Source organism: Acipenser ruthenus, chromosome 38, assembly GCF_902713425.1.
Source record: "Acipenser ruthenus chromosome 38, fAciRut3.2 maternal haplotype, whole genome shotgun sequence".
NCBI classification, from domain to species: domain Eukaryota; kingdom Metazoa; phylum Chordata; class Actinopteri; order Acipenseriformes; family Acipenseridae; genus Acipenser; species Acipenser ruthenus.
The window spans coordinates 5,793,076-5,815,809 of NC_081226.1; the positions used below are offsets into that span (position 1 = coordinate 5,793,076).

The 22,734-nt window shown below is 44.7% G+C and overlaps 1 protein-coding gene across 1 annotated transcript in view; it reads left to right on the plus strand.

The window, feature by feature from the left end:
* Positions 1-22,303: 22,303 nt before the first annotated feature.
* Positions 22,304-22,734, plus strand: part of LOC117434159 (scavenger receptor cysteine-rich type 1 protein M130-like) — a 42,564-nt gene continuing 42,133 nt past the window's right edge. Inside the window, exon 1 of the mRNA XM_059008851.1 lies at positions 22,304-22,373. Coding sequence (XP_058864834.1) covers positions 22,304-22,373 — 70 coding nt within the window. The remainder of the gene's footprint in view (positions 22,374-22,734) is intronic.

The window sequence follows — 22,734 nt, forward strand, 5'->3', positions numbered from 1 at the left end:
TCGCAGGTCCCACTGTAGCTCAACCATGCTGGACGTCTGCCCCACCTGCTTGAAAGGTGAGGAGTGGTGCTTCGCTGTTGGGGAGGTGGGTCACATAGCACCCGACCAACCCCCTCCATGGCAGGAGAAAGAGGAGCCAGAGCGTCCAGTGAGGGAGGACCTGCATCCTCCAAAGAGGACGAATGCACTCTCCTCTGAGGGAGTCTGGGACTGGCTGGTGGAGCCGGGGAGGGATTATGAGGAAGCCCTCCCTGCAGTGATCAACCTCCTGTGGGCAAGAGATGGGGAGCGCTGGGAGGCCTGGGAACAGCAACACCACCCAGCTTCCCTCCCAGACATCGCAGCCATGGTGTTCAACTACCTGGCTGCGGATATGGGAGAGACCCTGCTGCTGCCATCTCCAGCACAAGAGGGAGAGGAGCCATCGCTGCCGTCTCCAGCATCAGAGGGAGAGGAGCCATCGCTACCGTCTCCAGCATCAGAGGGAGAGGAGCCATCGCTACCGTCTCCAGCATCAGAGGGAGAGGAGCCATCGCTGCCATCTCCAGCATCAGAGGGAGAGGAGCCATTGCTACCGTCTCCACCAGCAGAGGGAGAATGCCTGCTGGTTTCGCCTCCACAGCCTGGGGAGGAGCCCGAACGTCCTACGCCCGAGTGGGAGGAGCCCGAACGTCCTACGCCCGAGTGGGAGGAGCCCGAACGTCCTACGCCCGAGTGGGAGGAGCCCGAACGTCCTACGCCCAAGAGGGGGGAGTCGGTGCGTCCACAGCCCAAGAGGGAGGAGTCGGTGCGTCCACAGCCCAAGAGGGAGGAGTCGGTGCGTCCACAGCCCAAAGAGGGGGGAGTCGGTGCGTCCATAGCCCAAGAGGTGGAAGTCTGCGCTTCCACAGCCTTAGGACCCAAGCTGCAGTCCCAAGAGCCAGAAGGGGAGGAGTTACAGGCTCAACCCCCTGAATTTTTCTGGGGGGGAGAAGGGCAGGATGCTGGTGTTCCCCAGCAGCCTCTATTTATGCTGCTGAAGGGAGCACGGCACACACCAGCCCAGCCGCCACAGCAGAGGGAGCCAGCACCGCCACAGCCTCCCTCTGAGTGGCCAGCATCCGCCCCATCGCCTCTGCCTCCACCACCACCAGGAGCAGAGCAGCAGGAGCTGCCTCTGTCTCCACCACCACCAGGAGCAGAGCAGCAGGAGCTGCTTCTGTCTCCACCATCACCAGGAGCAGAGCAGCAAGAGCTGCCTCTGCCTCCGCCACCTCCACCAGCAGAGGGTGAATGCCTGCTGGTTCCACATCCACCGTCGTGGGAGGACTGCTTGCCCCTCCCACCTCCACCAGCAGAGGGTGAATGCCTGCTGGTTCCGCCTCCACCGTCGTGGGAGGACTGCTTGCCCCTCCCACCTCCACCAGCAGAGGGTGAATGCCTGCTGGTTCTGCCTCAACCGTCGTGGGAGGACTGCTTGCCCCTCCCACCTCCACCAGCAGAGGGTGAATACCTGCTGGTTCCGCCTCAGCCGCCGTGGGAGGACTGCTTGCCACTCCCAGCTCCACCAGCAGAGGGTAAATACCTGCTGGTTCCGTCTCAGCCGCTGTGGGAGGACTGCTTTCCCCTCCCACCATCGCCATTGCCTGGGAATGGCTGTTCTGCATCGCCTGGGGCTGCCTTTTGTTCTCCACAGGACACAGGGTACGAGGGAGAAGTGGAGCTCCCGCTGCCGCCTCCATGGCCAGGGGCTCCCCTCCCGAGTTCGCCTCCCGAGGGTCCGCTGCGGCTGTCGTCGCCTTCCGAGGGTCCGCTGCGGCTGCCGTCGCCTTCCGAGGGTCCGCTGCGGCTGCCGTCGCCTTCCGAGGGTCCGCTGCTGCTGCCGTCGCCTTCCGAGGGTCCGCTGCTGCTGCCGTCGCCTTCCGAGGGTCCGCTGCTGCTGCCGTCGCCTTCCGAGGGTCCGCTGCTGCTGCCGTCGCCTTCCGAGGGTCCGCTGCTGCTGCCGTCGCCTGGGGTCGCCAGGGATCCTGCTTCGCCTGGGGTCGTCGAGGGTCTGGCTTTGCCTGGGGTCGCCAGGGATCCTGCTTCGCCTGGGGTCGTCGAGGGTCCGGCTTCACCTGGGGTCGCCAGGGATCCTGCTTCGCCTGGGGTCGCTACACGATGGCCGGAGCTCCATGAAAGGGAGCTGCCAGAAATGAAGAAAGGGGGGGAGGTCAGGAGACCAGCTCCCCCAGCCGCACTTTCGCGGCTGGAGATCATGTGGTCGGAGCCCCACGGAGGGGAACTGCCGGCCATGAAGAAGGGGGGAGAGGTCAGGAGACCAGCTCCCCCAGCCGCACTTTCGCGGCAGGATAGAGTGTGGCGGGAGCCCCGGAAGAGGGAGCTGCCGGCCACGAAGAATGGGGGGGTGCCAGAGATTCCACCATGGCCACCCCCCAGAAGTAACTTGCTTCCCCCTCTTCCGGGACTTTAAGACTGAGGGGGGAGGTGGCCGTTGGGGCCATGTGTGCTGCGCACAAGGGGGGGCATGTGTGGCGGAGTGTCCCGCCCCTATTTATTATTATTTGTATTTTTGTTTGCGGCGCGGGTAAAAGCGCCGCGTCTTTTATTATTATTTAAAAACCCCGTGAGGATGCATGGCTGATCAGCTACTGATTACTTAAATAGCTGACAGTCATGCATCCTTACCAAACGCGTGCAGACTCTGGCCGGGGGATAATAAGATAATTACCAACTAGTTAATCCCTCGGCCAGAGTATATAAACCTGCAGCTCTCTGCACTTGATGTTGGGGTGTTGGAGTAGAGAGTACGGGGAGCGGAGAGAAGGAATAATATTTAAAAAACAATTGCTAATACGTGCTGGATAATCCAGCACGGCACTTACTTGTTTGTTTATTTATTCGTTTGGCCCTCGTGCCCTTTTGTTTGTATTTTGTTTAAATATTTTGTTTATTTATTATTAAATACGCTGAGTGCTTTTGCACTCAGTTTCACCCGCCCATCCACTGTTTTGGAGTCAGTTACTTCCTGGTCCGTGACGTCATCCACCACACCACTGCGAGCCAGACTGTCACAGAGTGTGACTCAGGAGGGTGGGGGCAACACAACTGCAGACACAAGGAGGACGCGGGAGTCGTGTGTTCAGGTACAGGATTGCAATAACTCACTATACCTAACCAGTGGAAAGTGAGTCATCTCTGTATTAGCCATTAATGTAATAATTGTGGAAACCAAGGCAATATGAATTACTACATACAACTTATTTAAACTAAGAGGAGGAGCTCAGTAAGCAGGGCAGATTACTGGTGATCCTGTAATACATGAAGATTTCAAACCATTTATACCACCTCTCCAATTTCTAGCTGATTGTATTAAAACGTTTTATATAAAAAGCTTTTTAATATTGTCTCGCAGCAGTATTGTAACCAGGATAGTTCTGAATGTCATTCATTGCAATGCAGTTTACTTTCATGGTAGTATGTTTTTTTTGACAGAGTTCAAGGATCTTAGACTGGCTGAAGGCTGCTCTGGACCAATAGAGGTTCTCTACAATGGCACCTGGCGTAGTGTCTGCAGCAACAGAATGACACAGATTACAGCTTCAGTGATATGTCAGCAGCTGAACTGTGGAGAAAGTGCTGCCATTAGAGATGCACAATCCAGGCTGAGTTCTGTTAACAAATGGCTTGATGGAGTGAACTGCCGAAGACACGACTCTACACTGTGGCAGTGTCCATCCTTACCCTGGGGTCAGACAAATTGCTTTAACTATGAGGTGGCTGCGATTGAGTGCACAGGTAAAGATCTCCCTCTGTTGTTCCTCTGCTGGTCACCTGATGGCTCAGCAGTTAAAGACCACAGGTTTGAATCCTCCTCCTGCGATAACAAGGACACGCTGCCCCTAGCAAGTTACACAACATGGTAGCTGTGTTACTGGAGGTACTGTCCTTTCTAAGAGAGGTCCATTTGATGTTCCCTCTGCTTGGTGGATGTTAACAACACTTCTGGAAGCAGAGCAGCGGATAGTGTCCCCAGATCCCTGATCAAACCCCTGCACATCAAAGAGGAGAGGCCAGAGCAGGGATGTGTTAAAGTACAGAAAAGCAGGGCCTCTTTAGAATAGAGAGCAGATGAAACTTAAGAGATCCCAATAGAAATATGTCCAGGCCTTATGGACACCCCTACAGCAATATCTTCAGAATAATTTGCATTCACCATTTCTTGTTTCAGCTCAAAACAAACAAGACACAAAGCAGCAGCATTCTTTCAGCAGAGTGTGAATGCAATGTATTTTTTTCCCCAAACACTGAATTCACTTGATTGTTTGTTTTTAACAGTGAAAGAGAAGCCGCCTGTCACCAGCATACCCAAGTCATGCTCTGAAGACCTCACTCAAGAGCACTGCAAAGGTTATTTTTTATTTAACAGCGTCTAAAAATAATGCATAAAATTGCAAAAGCATGACCTTACAGTGATATGTACTGAGATTTTAGACAATATTGTCAACGTTTGGCCTTTAAATTTCTGCTGTGAACTAATTTTAATGAGCGGTTCTTATAGTTTAAAATACTAAAGAGTCTTTAAATTAATAATGCAATACTGAATTGTGATTGCCTCTGATCTCTGAGACTGGTTACCTAGATTTTTTTCCAGAAAGGGAAATAAAGCCTCTCTCTTCTACTCACACAGCAGCCTCTGTGCTGAACTGATTCAGTAAGCCCTGCTGTTTTATTCCAGAGCCAGCAGAGCTGAGGCTAGCTGGAAGCTCAAGTCCCTGCTCCGGACGGGTGGAGGTGCGGTTCGAGGGGTCCTGGGGGACTGTCTGCGGTGACTCCTGGGACCTGAAGGACGCCCAGGTGGTCTGCAGACAACTAGGCTGTGGGGCAGCAGAGAGCACAGGGGGGGGTGAGGCTACGTTTGGACAAGGGAACGGCACTATCTGGCTGGACGAGGTGAACTGCAGGGGCAGCGAGATGCACCTGTGGGACTGCCGGCACTCTCCACTGAGACACAATGACTGCGACCACAAAGAGGACGCATGGGTTACCTGTGCAGGTGAGAGGGGGGGTTATCTGAGCAGGGGAGATGGGGAATGAGCTGTACTGGGGAGATGCTCTGTTGTGTTAGGCAGGGAGTACTTGCTTACATTGCAAATATTAACGGTCATTTCATTTTGTTGTACAGGTGTTCCAACTACTATCAGCTCTCCATTGAAAACAGGTAAAAGCAGCTTCTTTTAAACTTCACAGACACTACTCTCTTATACACATAAACACAAAAGCACAGCTATAGGGGGAAATGTTTCTTATTGTGTAGCGTTCTGAATTTCGGAGTCGTGTGGATAAACAAAGGGAGGCCTCAGTTAGGGCTTTCCTATGTAAGCAATGTGAATACAGCTTTATTTACAGTACAGTACCCAACTGTTTACAGAAGTGTCTGTCTGTCTTCCTCTCCAACAGAAGCCTCTCCATCCAGGCTGCAGCCACAGAGAGACATGACCATCACAGTGATAGCCTGCATCGTGCTGGGAGCTCTGCTCTTTGTGGTGTTGGTCCTGTTAGCCGGGCAGCTGCAGCACAACAGGATGCTGAGGAGAGGTAGGGAACAAATCCCTTTAAAGAGACGCGAGCTCAGGAAGGTGACACACTCAGGTCCTAGTGCGCTGTTCTAGGATTGTATTCAGTAATGCCCTACACCGGCATTTTAACTCTGCAGTGCTTTCCAGACAACACAAATGCACTACCCAGATCCTTTATAGCAGAGGTCATTGTTCTGTGCATCTCAGATGACAATTTATAAATCATTCTCTTTTATTAATGATCTGGTTAGAGAAAAAGCTTGTCTTGACCCACATGTGCGATACCAGCCTGCTGCAGTAGGGGCAGCAGAGGACACAATCTTGACAAGTTCTGTCATTAATTAAAGAGCTGTTAAAATGGCAGTTTTAAATAAAGAAAAGAAACAGTGTTCTTGCACTGTGGATCACTGAAGGCTGTGCTGTTCAGTACAGTGTGTGCAGAGCTGTGTCACTGTGAATGAGAGCCTGTTTCCTCCCATAGGGATTGCTGAGGAGGAGCTTGACCCCTTCCATGAAGCCGTTTACGAGGAGATTGAGTACAAACTGGCCAGACAGAGACCCTATGGTGCGCCCAGGAGAGGTGAATAAGAGGGGAGGAGGAGTGGAGTAAGAGAGAGCCAACACACACATCACACTGTCACACAATCCACAAACATGACTCAAAGCAGCAGGCTTGTAAACATATCATCACAGGAAACACTACAAAGAGTGGGAGACAGACAGGAACAGAGCAACACCCAGTATATAATATGTAGTTACTTAGGGTGTCGATCACAAAACCACTGTTTAATTTCCTATCCTGAATTCAGTAATCCAAACATTGAACAACAGCTACAATAGTAGTCAGTGTGCAACAAGTAGCAGGTAGTGAATTTGCAGAGTGAAAGCAGGCAGCACTAACCCTGTCTCCTGTTCCAGGGAGTTTCCTTTCTGATGAGCTGCCCTCTGACTACGATGATGTGGAGGACAGTGAGGGGAACCCCATCCCAGGTAAGGGGGGTCTGTGTTACAAACCTATGAAGAAACAATTCTCTCACCTGTATCACCGATTCTGTTCTCTGTCTGGTTTAGGTGAAGCAGTGCTCTCTCTGGTCTGTAACACTAATGCTGTTCTCTGTCTCTTTTAGGTGAATCGATGCCCTCTCTGGAAGGAGAGACCCCAGGGTACTATGACGATACCGTCCCTATGAACAATAACCCAGAAGATTTATCAGGTGAGTTCTTGCAGACAAGCCCTGTAGAGAAGCCCTGCACCAACCCCAGTCTTGGAGAAAGTAAATGTATTCAATCAGGTTCCTAATTTAGCTCACGTTTGTCATATCCTCAGTAACTGCATATTGTTTGTGCAGGTAAGTCCCAGGACTGTGCAACATCCCCCGCCATGCCCGTTGAGCAGTAGAGTGGGTTTGATTCTAGGGTGCCAAGTAGTTTTTCTGCATTTGATGGGTCAGTCTTAATGTTATGTAAACTGTTTTATTTAGCACTCTGAACCCTGTAACTGTTAGTGGAAAATAGGAGGGAGTTAATATTTGTTTATTTAGCAGACACCTTTATCCAAGGCAACTTACAGAGACTAGGGTGTGTGAACTATGCATCAGCTGCAGAGTCACTTACAATTACGTCTCACCCAATAGACGGAGCACAAGGAGGTTAAGTGACTTGCTCAGGGTCACACAATGAGTCAGTGGCTGAGGTGGGATTTGAACCGGGAACCTCCTCGTTACAAGCCCTTTTCTTTAACCACTGGACCACACAGCCTCCTAATATACTGTGGGTGAAAGCGGGTCAAACTCCAGACCTAACCTTGATTCCTGTTCCTAGGGAGTTTCCATTCTGACGAACTTCCCTCTGGCTACTATGATGTGGAGGACAGTGAGGGGAACCCCATCCAAGGTAAGGGGGACTGGAGTCTGCAGTGGGGAGGGATTGGGAGGGCCCCTCAGATATCCTGCCCCGCTTCAGCACAGCACACCCTACTGCCCCAGGTGCAGCACGCTGTGGGGGAGCCTCTAACTGGCCCACTCCCACCTCTTCCAGCAGGTGTCACTACCAGGCAGTGGATTTTGAGAAGTTCTGCATCTCTCAGAAGCCACCCATGGCACTCTAATCACACCCATTGCTTAAACCAATCCCTGGCCCCAGATCTGTGTGAACCCTCCCACTGCGTAAACCCAACCAGTCCCTGATAGTGTGTGTCTCTCTTTGGCAGGTTTTCCCCTCACTCCCCCTGGAGAGGAGAGTGCCCGGGCCGCACTGCCCCCTGAAGAAGGACCCGCTGCACCTGACAGGACTGACTACGATGATGTTGGGGAGGAGTCTCCAGGAGAGGGTGGGGCGCTGTGAGGCTGGCAGTGTGTCTGGAGGAGAATAGAGGGGCAGCTGGAGCCCCCTAGAGTTCTTGATCTGTAAGAGCGCCATTAACTGTAAACCTGCCAGACAGTTTCACTGCAGTTCCAGCCTTCCTCTGGGATTTCACTGTGAAACTCCATTGGCTGAATATTTAACAGGCTTCTCATAAAAGTGCTTCATGTAAAATATGAATGTTGTTGCCCTTTATGCTGCAAAAAATTGCATCTTGTTACAAACAAGCTGGTTAAATCAAATTAGTACACGTCTCGAATGCTAATTGAACTTTTAAAGAAATTAAGAAAAATAAATTGTTGATTTCTCAAAGATCAGTTTTATGTTAAAAAAAATCCACTGTTTCTGCTACTAAAGTAACTGAAACAGTTCAGAAATGTAACTAATAGCCAGTGGGTGGGTGTTTTCAATGTTTTGGGGGAACACATTGTTATAACAATGATTTATGTATCCCCCACATCCATCACCCATCACAATTATGACGGTATAAGCCTACACAGACTTCCAAATGTATCCAACAATTTTTTCACAAGTTATAAGGTTGTAATGTGTACAGGAAAATAGGTTGTCAGTCTGCTATAAGAAATTCTAAATGCTAGAGAAAGACATAAAAATAAATCTGGCAAATCATTAAAACCAGAAAACATTTTAATTCAATATTGCCAAAATGTTTCTGTTATATGTTACTGTGAAATTCCCCATTAGTTGATTCTGACTCCGTTAAGGTGTAGCTGGGGAGTAATCAGATACCAGTGTCTGGGAATAGTGCATTCAAATTATTACAAATAAATACATATTGTCTGAATAAAAAGTAATCTGTATATTTTGTACCTTTTTTTCTAGCAATGTCTCTCCTTGTCTGGCTTTCTTTTAAATCCAGTCCATAGTCTTTAAATACAGATTGTGTTTTAATAGGGGTCTGTGTTCCCTCTTTCAGCCTGTAATTGTGGTGGTGTGCAGTGTTAAAAGGGATCTGGTTTCAAAATGGATTGTTTTGAAAGTCTATAGTAAAGTTTGGACTTAGAACATTTTCTGTAACCCTGTTTGTAATTCATTTGGAGCTTGTTATACAGAAAAAAAATGTGTTTATTTTATTATTTTAATATGTCTGTTCTGTTTTAATGTACCCTTTCTAATTGTATAGCATTTCTTGCAGAGTGTTCAATGGCTTGAAGGCTATTAGTCTGTTTTTAAACAATAAAATCTCATTTAACATCTGGCCGATGCCATGTGTTCTTATTGTAAAATGTTTTAATGTAATACACTGAATTGATTAAAAAAACTGTTAATGATGTAAAAATGAGCAGAACTGAGAAATGTGGATCAACAGATGTATTTTTAAAAATGATATAATTTTGTCTTTAAAAAAATATAATGAAGAGACAAAACGTTTCGGAAATATTTATAATCTCAAGAAAACATACCAGAAACAGAAGCAGTTTCTTGGCAGAGAATGTACTTGTTTCTACAACATATGATGCTTGATCCATAAAATCTAGCAAAAGTCTAAGCAACTTTTAAAAGTTTGGGCACATTTTTCAAACAGCTGCAAATTGAAATTGGGAACTAAATCGTAAGTTCTGGATATTGATAAGATTGCTGCTGTTTTTTATAGTTCAGGCCCTCTGTTAAATAAAGTAAAAGAAAGTAAAGAAAGTATAAAGTAAAACAAGATATAAGATCCCATTGAAACGCATTGTACTTTCCTGCCTTCTTCAGTATCGTTTGAAATTAATTTCATTGTAATGAATATATAGTACTTCTCCACACCCCCAAGGGGTTTCACCAAAGCTGGCGTTGCTAAAACTGGAACCCCCCCAAAAGAAACATGTACAAGTAATACGCTTTATACTTGTGTGTTACTCAGACAAATGGTCATCTTCATTACTGGTACTCAACTATACTTGTTACAAAGAACACCCATGATGATTTCTAATGAAAATCCCACGTTCCATTCAAATAGATAGATGTGATTAATATGTTAAGTAAACTAGGGCAGTTTTTCCCAATCCTGGTCCGGGGGTCCCCCTGTGTCTGCTGGTTTTCATTCCATCTGAGTTCACAATTACTTAATCAAACCCTTCATTGAACTAATCATGTCCTTAATTAGACCTTTTTAATTGTTCTCAGCTCCTAAAAAACTGCAGAGCTCAAGTTCCTGTATAGTTAACTTGAAATCTCCAACTGTTTAAAAACTGAAAACAATTTTTTTTAAAAAAGGTCTAATTTTAATTTAATTAAACTGATTGCCAGAATAAAAAGTTACCTGATTAAACATGGGCTTCAGTTTCTTATAATTTTGTCTCTGGGTTTGTGTTTTAAATAGTGGATGAATAACCGTAGTGGTAACATTCATGGCTTAATATACAGCTGCCCTTGTGCTGTTATTATCTTACAAAAGCACTGCATTGTCATTAGAGATCATTTGTTAAGGGACGTCATGGACCATTTGCAATTCAAACATGGGGAAAGCATAGTGAAGTGCAAAATGAATGCACGTGCGATTTTGGTGCAGTCTGCTTTCTGTTCCAACAGCATTTTGAAATTGATACTTAGGCCCTGTCCACACTATGCCTTTAAACCGTATTAGTTGCATTTAAGCCGGCTTAAAAGTGCTAAATACGGTTTGCGTCCACACTACGCAGCATTTAATACCGTACTAGAGAACCGGACTCGAGACCACCTCAGGAGGTATCTCGAGTCCGGTTCTAATTAGATCGCATCAGGTAGTGCGGTTTATCAGAAGTGTGGACGCTGTAATACCAAACTACATTTTTTTGTGTATCCTCCAATATCCCCAAATGCTTTGTGGTATGTTTGGTGAAATACTCAGAGCAGGCGCCTGAAGTACTTGCTATCAGTGTGCACTCCGCACTAGGTATTCATTTTTATGCTTCAAAAAATCTTTCAGGACATCTCTGTTAAACTAGTGGGGAAAATCGTATTTTTCTTGAATCGTACTTGTACTTGCTAGAACCAAAGTCATTGTATTTTATCTTGCTCTTAACTGTATTATTACTTGTACTGTGATCCTTGAAATGTATTTTTGTTTACGACTGTAAGTCGTCCTGGATAAGGTCGTCTGCTAAGAAATAAATAAATATAAATAAATAAATAAATAAATAAATAAATAAATAAATACAAATAATAATAATAATAATAACACAGCGTTAAATTAGGTGACTGCAAAAATGAAATGCGAGTTAAAAGTAGGATCGGGGATGAACAAATTACGTAATTTGTCAGCTCTGTTTGAAATAAAATTAAGAGGACCAGAATTAGGCTCAGACAAGATATGAAGGTAAAAACAATGATGGTTTTGTAATTTACAGCTTTTTCTGAGTTTAATTATAAAACAGAATCAGCTCAATTTATTTAAAGGGATTTACCTGATTAAAAATAAAACCTGAAAACTTCAAGCCCTACGTGTGTGTGTGTGTTCGGATTTACTTTTTCCCACAATACTTGTTATATTTCATTTATGCAATATGGACCTCTGTTAATAAGGGGCATAACACATTATTTTAAAATAAAATACAGTGCATGGTGGGATACTGTCGTATTAATTTCCACGGTTTGTTGCGCTGCTGGGAATAGTAACTAAACTAGTTTAATGGGCAGCAGTGTGGAGTAGTGGTTAGGGCTCTGGACTCTTGACCGGAGGGTTGTGGGTTCAGTCCCCAGTGGGGGACACTGCTGTTGTAGCCTTGAGCAAGGTATTTTACCTAGATTGCTCCAGTAAAAACCCAACTGTGTGAATGGGTAATTGTATGTAAAAATAATGTGATATCTGTATAATGTGAAATAATGTATAATGTGGTATCTTGTAACAATTGTAAGTCGCCCTGGATAAGGGCGTCTGCTAAGAAATAAATAATAATAATAATAATAATAGTGTGTGGACGCATTAAGCCTGACTAAACATGAAACGGTACTTCAGTGTGGACGCTTTGAGCTGTAAGTAGAGCGGTTTCGAGTACGGTTCTCGAGATCGGTTATGTAGTGTGGACAGGGCCTTAGAGGAATGATCGCTGGGCACCTCCCCAAAAAAGCCCCAGCAGTCGCATCTTTGAAATCCCAGGAAGGAGTCATTTGTGAACTGTTCCCTTTGCAGGACCTACGATGCGTTCTCTACGTTTTACCTGGGATCGGATGGACTCATTCACTGTCACAAGGTAGACAAGGTGGGTGCTGCTGTCTCTAGATGTATATGTTGGGTTGAAAACAGAGACGATTGAATAAAGATCATTTCTAGATTATCTATTACACCTCTGGCCAAACGCTTTGCATCACCTAGAATTTAGTCTTCATAATATATATATATATATATATATATATATATATATATATATATATATATATATATATATATATATATATATAGTAGCGTTTCCACGCAGTGCGCAAGATAGAAAAACACAACACGCCGTTTTCAAGTTCCACGCTTTATTTATGAACTTCTTCCAGAGCCCACTGCTCCAGCCACTTGCTCTGTACCGACCACAATGAGCGTGCAACGCCCCGTTTTATAGCTAAGCCCGCCCCTTTATGTTAATCGGGTGCCAGAGCGAACAGCTATCCCATTGGTCCCCAGCCGCACACCAGGACCAATGGGCACACACAAGAAACAGCCTATGACAGAGACAGCTCGCACAGCCAGAGACAGAGCGAACCCGCAGCTACAGGTAATACAGACGGGGGGGAGAGGTGGGGGAGAGGTGGGGGGGGGGGAACACAATACAGTGGCATTAACAGACAGTGGAAACAAGAGGGAATACAGTACACAAACACAATACACGGATCGCTACACTATATATATATATTAGCTCAGAGCCAGTTGCCCTATGTTATGTATATATATATATATATATATATATATATATATATATATATATATATATATATATATATATATATATATATATATATATATATATATATATATATAAAACATTTTATGTAATCAAAGATAAACAAAATGATATCGGAAATAAAGTCTACCGGAAAAACAGTAATACTGTATTTCATGTTAGATTTAAAAATGTAACATATTTCAATTTTTTGGTCATTTTTTTCATTAAGTATATGGAAAACTGCAACACGCTCTGTCATTCAACATGTTACCATCACATTATTCAGCAGGTTTCATTCGACATTGTGAAGCAAAATTGATTAATTCTATAGGGTGATGCTAAACTTTCGGCCATATCTATAGATCTAGGACCACCTTCATAAAACTCCATTTAGTTCATCGAGAGCCTTCCCCAGAGTCAATTGAGTGGAGAAAGAACGTTTCAATCTGCAACAGAGCAGGGCCTCCACTCTCGATCTAAAATAAGATATTACACACGACACGGGTTTCCTGATAAAAATGAAGCAAAAGATCAGTGCACTTCAAGACATTCCAATTCATCTACTACTTTATCCAACAAATTAAAATGGTATAATAAAAACCAGAGAGATTACTATTAAGCAAATTACTAATTAAAATTAATCAAACACATATCTATAACCATATGCCAATACACATATATCTAGATCTATATATAAATACACAGTATAATCTAGTAACAGATATAACCTAGCAGCATATACAACCTAGCAGCTTTATGTAGTTTAGCAACAGATACAGTCCTAAAACGTTATATAATTTTAGCAGCAGATACAATTTAGCAGCATTGTCTAGTGTAGCAGCCAAGTATAATCTACCAGCATTTGTAGCAGTAAAATACAGCCCGGCATCAGTTTAATTCTGGCTGTAATATAAGGCAGGGAACAGGGAAAAGATTCCGCTGTTAAGTTATAATCAAAAGTAACAATAGCTCAATAAGAAGGTGTGTGACTCCACTACAGTTTAAGCATAATGCACCACAACAAAACACTTAGCTGGTGGATGACGACCCACAACTCCCAGTCCGGCGTCTTGGGCAGCGCTCTCTCGAAGTGCTCGTGCTTTTCACTTCTCTCCAGCCAACGCCGCTCAGCTGATCGTCTTCAACTCATCACGTCCCGATTTCTCTTTAGTCTCGTTCCCAGTACACCAAGTGTCCCGTACTGCTGCCAACAACACCCCAAATTCCTCACATCCTGGTCCCGTGCCGCTACCTGCAACACTCTGATCTCCTTGCTTTGTTTAGTCTTATATTCGTGTTGTTCTTTTCTCTATCCCCGCGTTCTGCTTTCTCCCTATCTTGTTTCTGCCTATCTTTCTTTTCTTTCCGTTCCGCCTTGTTATAACTTTGTTTTTCTCGCTTTATTTTCTGACCTCATTTTCTGAACTGCGTCTCTCTCTATCCTCTTTTTAACTCCCTCTTTATAGTGCACAGCTGATTAAATTATTGTCCACAACTGCGATCCAAACGGTGATTTCAAGCGGTAGACACCGGTGGCATTGCCATAGGAACAGGTAAAAGAGCGTGTACAAAAAAAACGTAAAAACAAAATAAATCAATACATCAATAACGTGCTTAAATTAATCATTCCAACAACACATTGTGAAAAAAATAAAAAATAAATAAAAAACATTCTAAAAATCACAACAATATAATTCAATAAATCACATACACTTTTGTCACCCGTGACACAAGCACATAACCAGTTTGTGGATGGACGTGTCATCATACCTAAGAACATATTTAGCCTGTAGTGTGTTTAACATAGGAAGGGCCAGTGAATACGCAAGTTTGTATCTTTAAAGCTGCACCCTCGATTCTTCAGTTGGTAATTCAGCGGGTCAGCCAGAGCTCCTGTAATAAAGTGTTCAACAAGAGAGGTTGTCTCATAAAATGTTGTCAGGGAAAGAGGTATCGGTGAAACTTGCTCAGGGAATGTTCAGCTATGGTCAAAGGTTTTGCATCACCTAGAATTTTAGAACTGAGACTAGATTGAAAACTACAAAGCGGTATGTAATTCAATATGTCAACATAACATTATTCAGCAGGTTTCATTCGACTTTCTGAAGCAAAATGAGTTAATTCTACAGGATGATGCCAAACTTTTGGCCAGTTATTTTTTGTGACAGAGTGCAGACTTTTTTTGCAGGCTGTTGCACATGCATAGTAAGTACAGTTAAAGGAACCTTGAATACATTCTCTGTGTATTACACTAACCATGTTTACAACAAAAACACATGCCATCCGCCAGATGATAAATTAGACTTTATTGTTTAAAAATAGAATACAGCCGTCAAGCCATTGCACACTCTGCAAGAAATGCTATACGTTTAGAAATGGTACATTAAAACAGAATAGATATATTCAAATAATAAAAAACAAACTCACATTTTAATATAGAAATCATTTTTTAGCTGCACACCAAGCGCCAAATGAATTACAAACACAGAATACAATGGAATTTCAAAAAAATTCATTTTCAAAACAGATCCCCTTTCAAACTGCACACCACCACAATTACAGGCCGAAAGAGGGAACACGGACCCCTATTAAACAACAATCTGTATTTAAAGACTATGGACTGGATTTAAAAGAATATCTGACCAGAAGAGACATTGCTAGAAAAAATACAGACAGCAGACAACCAAGAGAATCTCCTTTACACATTCTAACCTTACAAAATTGTTGGATACATTTGGAAATCTGTATCTACCTTTATAATTGTGAGGGGGGGGGGGGGGGTTACAGAAAAACCATTGTTATAACAACGTGTTTCCCCAAAGCCCACCCAATGGCTATTAGTTACATTTCTGAACTGTTTGTTACTTTGGTAGTGGATTTTTAAAATATATATATAATAGTGATCTTTGAGGTTGCTTTGCAACACTCATAATTTGATGATTTTATTTTTCTTGGGAAAATATAATTCCTTAGTTTCTTTTAACGTTCAATTAACATTCGAGACGGTTTGCTAATTTGATGCTTGTTTGCTACAAGATGCAATTTTGCAGCATAAATGAAGCACTTTTATGAGAAGCCTGCTAAATATTCAGCCAATGGAGTTTCACAGTGAAATCCCAGAGGAAGGCTGGAACTGCAGTGAAACTGTCTGGCAGGTTTACAGTTAATGGCGCTCTTACAGATCAAGAACTCTAGGGGGCTCCAGCTGCCCCTCTATTCTCCTCCAGACACACTGCCAGCCTCACAGCGCCCCACCCTCAACTGGAGACTCCTCCCCAACATCATCGTAGTCAGTCCTGTCAGGTGCAGCGGGTCCTTCTTCAGGGGGCAGTGCGGCCCGGGCACTCTCCTCTCCAGGGGGAGTGAGGGGAAAACCTGCCAAAGAGAGACACACACTATCAGGGATTGGTTGAGTTTACGCAGTGGGAGGGTTCACACAGATCTGGGGTCAGGGATTGGTTTAAGCAATGGGTGTGATTAGAGTGCCATGGGTGGTTTCTGAGAGATTCAGAACTTCTCAAACACCATTGCCTGGTAGTGACACCTGCTGGAAGAGGTGGGAGTGGGGCAGTTACAGGCTCCCCGACAGCGTGCTGCTCCTGGGGCAGTAGGGTGTGCTGTGCTGAAGCGTGGCAGGATATCTGAGGGGCCCTCCCAATCCCTCCCCACTGTAGACTCCAGTCCCCCTTACCTTGGATGGGATTCCCCTCACTGTCCTCCACATCATAGTAGCCAGAGGGAAGTTTGTCAGAATGGAAACTCCCTAGGAACAGGAATCAAGGTTAGCTCTGGAGTTTGACCTGCTTTCACCCTCAGCATATTAACTCCCTCCTATTGTCCACTAACAGAGTTACAGGGTTCAGAGTGCTAAATAAAACTGTTTACATAACATTAAGACTGACCCATCAAATGCAGAAAAACTACTTGGCACCCTAGAATCAAACCCACTCTACTGCTCAACGGGCATGGCGGGGGATGTTGCACAGTCCTGGGACTTACCTGCACAAACAATATGCAGTTACTGAGGGTTTGACAAACGTGAGCTAAATTAAGAACCTGATTGAATACATTTACTTTCTCAAAGACTGGGTTTGGTGCAGGGCTTCTCTACAGGGCTTGTCTGCAAGAACTCACCTGATAAATCTTCTGGGTTACTGTTCATAGGGACGGCATCGTCATAGTGCCCTGGGGTCTCTCCTTCCAGAGAAGGCATCGATTCACCTAAAAGAGACAGAGAACAGCATTAGTGTTACAGACCAGAGAGAGCACTGCTTCACCTAAACCAGACAGAGAACAGAATCGGTGATACAGGTGAGAGAATTGTTTCTTCATAGGTTTGTAACACAGCCCCCCTTACCTGGGATGGGGTTCCCCTCACTGTCCTCCACATCATCGTAGTCAGAGGGCAGCTCATCAGAAAGGAAACTCCCTGGAACAGGAGACAGGGTTAGTGCTGCCTGCTTTCACTCTGCAAGTTCACTACCTGCTACTTGTTGCACACTGACTACTATTGTAGCTGTTGTTCAATGTTTGGATTACTGAATTCAGGATAGGAAATTAAACAGTGGTTTTGTGATCTACACCCTAAGTAACTACATATTAAATACTGTGTGCTGCTCTGTTCCAGTCTGTCTCGCACTCTTTGTAGTGTTTCCTGTGATGAGAGGTTTACAAGTCTGCTGCTTTGAGTCATGTTTGTGGATTGTGTGGCAGTGTGATGTGTGTGTTGGCTCTCTCTTTCTCCACTCCCTCTCCCCTCTTACTCACCTCTCCTGGGCGCATCATAGGTTCCCTGTCTGGCCAGTTTGTACTCAATCTCCTCGTAAACGGCTTCATGGAAGGGGTCAAGCTCCTCCTCAGCAATCCCTATGGGAGGAAACAGGCTCTCATTCACAGTGACACAGCTCTGCACACACTGTACTGAACAGCACAGCCTTCAGTGACCCACAGTGCAAGAACACCATTTCTTTTCTTTATTTAAAACTGCCATTTTAACAGCTCTTTAATTAATGACAGAACTTGTCAAGATTGTGTCCTCTGCTGCCCCTACTGCAGCAGGCTGGTATCGCACATGTGGGTCAATAAAAGCTTTTTCTCTAACCAGATCATGAATAAACGAAAATGATTTATAAATTGTCATCTGAGATGCACAGAACAATGATCGCTGCTATAAAGGATCTGGGTAGTGCATTTGTGTTGTCTGGAAAGCACTGCAGATTTAAAATGCCGGTGTAGGGCATTACTGAATACAATCCTAGAACAGAGCACTAGGACCTGAGTGTGTCACATTCCTGAGCTCGCGTCTCTTTAAAGGGATTTGTTCCCTACCTCTCCTCAGCATCCTGTTGTGCTGCAGCTGCCCGGCTAACAGGACCAACACCACAAAGAGCAGAGCTCCCAGCACGATGCAGGCTATCAATGGGATGGTCATGTCTCTCTGTGGCTGCAGCCTGGATGGAGAGGCTTCTGTTGGAGAGGAGGACGGACAGACACTTCTGTAAACAGTTGGGTACTGTACTGTAAATAAAGCAAAAAAGCTGTATTCACATTGCTTACATAGGAAAGCCCTAACTGATGGCTCCCTTCTTTTATCCACATGACTCCCAAATTCAGAAAGCTACACAATAAGAAACATTTCCCCCTAGAGCTGTGCTTTTGTGTTTATGTGTATAAGAGAGTAGTGTCTGTGAAGTTTAAAAGGTGCTGCTTTTACCTGTTTTCATTGGAGAGCTGATAGTAGTTGGAACACCTGTAAAACAAAATGAAATGACTTAATATTTCCAATGTAAGCAAGCACTCCCTGCGAAACACAACAGAGCATCTCCCCTGGTCAGATAACCCCCTCTCTCACCTGCACAGGTAACCCATGCGTCCTCTTTGTGGTCGCAGTCATTGTGTCTCAGTGGAGAGTGCCGGCAGTCCCACAGGTGCATCTCGCTGCCCCTGCAGTTCACCTCGTCCAGCCAGATGGTGCCGTTCCCTTGTCCAAACGTAGCCTCACCCCCCCCCCCGTGCTCTCTGCTGACCCACAGCCTAGTTGTCTGCAGACCACCTGGGCGTCCTTCAGGTCCCAGGAGTCATCGCAGACTGTCCCCCAGGGACTTGAGCTTCCAGCTAGCCTCAGCTCTGCTGGCTCTGGAATAAAACAGCAGGGCTTACTGAATCAGTTCAGCCCAGAAGCTGCTGTGTGAGTAGTAGAGAGAGGCTTGATAACCCATTCTGGAAAAAAATCTAGGTAACCAGTCTCAGAGATCAGAGGCAATCACAATTCAGTGTTGAATTATTAATTTAAATAGACTCTATTATTGGAAACTATAAGAACTGCTCATTAAAATTAGTTTACAGCAAAAATTTAAAGGCCAAACGTTGATAATATTGTATAAAATGTCAATACATATCACTGTAAGGTCATGCTTTTGCAATTGTATGCATTATATTTTAGACGTTATTAAATAAAAAATAACCTGTGCAGTGCTCTTGAGTGAGGTCTTCAGAACATGACTTGGGTATGCTGGTGACAGGCGGCTTCTCTTTCACTGTTGAAAACAAACAATTAAGTGAATTCAGTGTTTGAAAAAAAATGTAGACTGCATTCACACTCTGCTCAAGCATGCTCCTGCTTTGTGTCTCTTTTGTTTTGAGCTGAAACAAGAAATGGTGAATGCAAAGTATTGTGAAGATATTGCTTTAGGGATGTCCATAAGGCCTGGGCATATTTCTATTGGGATCTCTTCATCTCCTCTCTATTCTAAAGAGGCCCTGCTTTTCTGTACTTTAACACATCCCTGCTTAGAAAGGACAGTACCTCCAGTAACACAGCTACCATGTTGTGTAACTTGCTAGGGGCAGCGTGTCCTTGTTATCGCAGGAGGAGGATTCAAACCTGTGGTCTTTAACTGCTGAGCCAGCAGGTGACCAGTAGAGGAACAACAGAGGGAGATCTTTACCTGTGCACTCAATCGCAGCCACCTCATTGTTAAAGCAATTTGTCTGACCCCAGGGTAAGGATGGACACTGCCAGTGTAGAGTCGTGTCTTCGGCAGTTCACTCCATCAAGCCATTTGTAATCAGAACTGGATTTTGCATTTCTAATGGCAGCACTTTGTCCACAGTTCAGCTGCTGACATATCACTGAAGCTGTAATCTGTGTCATTCTGTTGCCGCAGACACTACGCCAGGTGCCATTGTAGAGAACCTCTATTGGTCCAGAGCAGCCTTCAGCCAGTCTAAGATCCTTGAACTCAAAATCCTTGATGTCAAAACAACATACAATCATGAAAGAAAACTGCACTGCAATGAATGACACTCAGAACTATCCTGATTACAATACTTCTGCAAGGCAATATTAAAAAGCTTTTTATATAAAACGTTTTAATACAATCGACTAGAAATTCGAGAGGTGGTATAAATGGTTTGAAATCTTCATGTATTACAGGATCACCAGTAATCTGCCCTGCTTACTGAGCTCCTCCTCTCAGTTTAAATAAGTTGTATGTAGTAATTGATATTGCCTTGGTTTCCACAATTATTATATTAATGGCTAATATAGAGATGGCTCAGTTTCCACTGGTTAGGCATGGTGAGTTATTGCAGTCCTGTACCTGAACACACGACTCCCGCGTCCTCCTTGTGTCTGCAGTTGTGTTGTCCCCACCTTCCTGAGGCACACTCCCACAGAGTCGATTCGTTCCCCTGACAGCGCAGCTCGTCCAGCCAGATGGGTCCGGTCCCCTGGTCGAAGGAGGCTGACACTGAGGCGTTGAGTGCCGTCCCACACTGGAGCTGCTTACACACCACCTCAGCATCTGCCAGGTCCCAGGAGTCATCGCAGACCGTCCCCCAGGAGCTGTTGTGATAAACCTCCACCCTCCCAGCGCAGGCACCTCCTCCCCCAACCAGCCTGAGGGCCGTGTGATCTAGGGGGAAAGAATCAGAGTCAGTGACCAATAATCAATTCAATAATAGTGTGTCATCATACTGACTGAATACCACGTGATCTACAGGGACAGAATCAGTGATCAATAATGAATCAGAAGCATTAAGATCAACCCCTTTCAGCATTCAGTCTTGTTTCGAAAGAAGTTCTTGTGAGAGGTTTTAAGTAGTCTAGCTATAAAAGGGCTTAATATAAAAGCTGAAACATAAATGAGAAGTGTCCTTGTATTACAGGACACCCCAATACATATGGGGATATTTTATTTATGAGATCATGTTTTTGAAATGCACTCACTGGAGCACAGCACAGCCGCACTGTTACTGGTATTGCAGCTGACTTGCTGTGGAAGGCTGCAGTTTATCAGATGGGACTCGTCCCCGGTGCAGCGAATGCCTGTCAGACACACATCACTGTGCCCTGTCCCGTATCAAGAGGAGTTAGAGACTTCCATTGCAGAGCCACAGTCCAGCTCTCTGCACACCACGGAAGCCTCTGTGATGCCCCAGGAGTCGTGGAGAACTCTCCCCCAGGTCCTGTTGTAGTAAACTTCCACCCGGCCTTCACAGCGACTCGGTCCGGCTGCCAACCGGACTCGACCTGCCTGTGCTGGGAGCAAAGGAGAGCGAGTAGAGTGCATGAACCACAAAACAGAGAGACTGCTATATATGGTACAGTATGTACAAAAACTAAATGGTTAAAATTGTTCACTTGGCAATGGAAGTTATAATGCAAGTTCATTCAGGAAAATGGAAGGCCTACATTTCAATACAGAGAGTTAGTCAGTGTGATTGAAGTGTTATGATATTCAGATGTGAGAATAGCGGACTGGAACTAGAAATTAGACATCAAAAAGGATTTTTCTTATTGTGAAGTAAGATCTGAAAAGGCTCACGTCATGGTCACACGAGGGGGGTTCCATCTGAATATAAATCAATAGACCTTTTCAGCATCTCTCATGAAGTGATTACTACTCACCAGTACAAATAACACCAGCATCATTCTCATGAGTGCAGTCACCTCGTCCGTATTCAGAGGCGGGGCACTTAAATAAGTCAGCCTCGCTGCCCTCACAGTTAAATTTATCAGCCCAGATCTGACCACTGCCTTGCCCAAAATGGGCCTGTCCAAGGACGGCTACAGCATATCCACAATTGAGTTGCTGACAGAGAACTGTGGCATCTTGCAGATCCCAATAGCGATCGCAGACCGTCCCCCAGACTCCTTCATGATGCAGCTCCACTCGGCCAGAACAGGAATCAGAGACATTCACCCGCCTGTACTCTGAATAGCAAGTATACAGACAGTAAAGTTAAAGGAGTCACTCCCTATTACCTTTGCAGTGCATACATACCTGTTGCTAGTTGTAAAGCACTATCAGGTAATACATTAGTTCTTGATTCCTGATTCTAGTATTTTTAGCTTTATTCACTGTAGAGATGCCCTTTACAAGATAATGGTTTTTCATAACTGTGAAAGAGGATGTGGGTGTCAAGTTGTCACGTGACAGATGGAGAGGTACTCAAGATGTGACACTGCAACGCCACCCAGGCATTTATTTACAATGATTTTAGCTGTAGTTGCAGGTAAGCGCCCCCATGGATTCCATCATGGGGTCACTGGGGTCCTGGATCCAGGAGGGCCCGCTTCGACCCATGGCTCCCCTGGGTCCGCCCCGGAACCCTCCCCGTTCCCCATGCCCAGCACACTTAAATCAAATATCTATTAGAACATTTTTTTTTATATATATTTTTTTTAATAAACTTCACATATTACAAATACAAAATCGTGCAGTTACGATTAAAATAGAATGCATTCTTCCAGCTCGATTAATAGACACCTGGATGTGCAAGCGATTTTCAACGAGGGTTTTTATTAATTTATTTATTAATTTATTTATTTATTTATTTATATTTTAATTATGTGAAGTTGTGTATTTGTGAAGTCAACCTTATTCAGTCATTTATAGATGAAATCTGTTGTGGATCTGTAAAACTGCATTTACATTATGAGAGACAGACAGGTATAT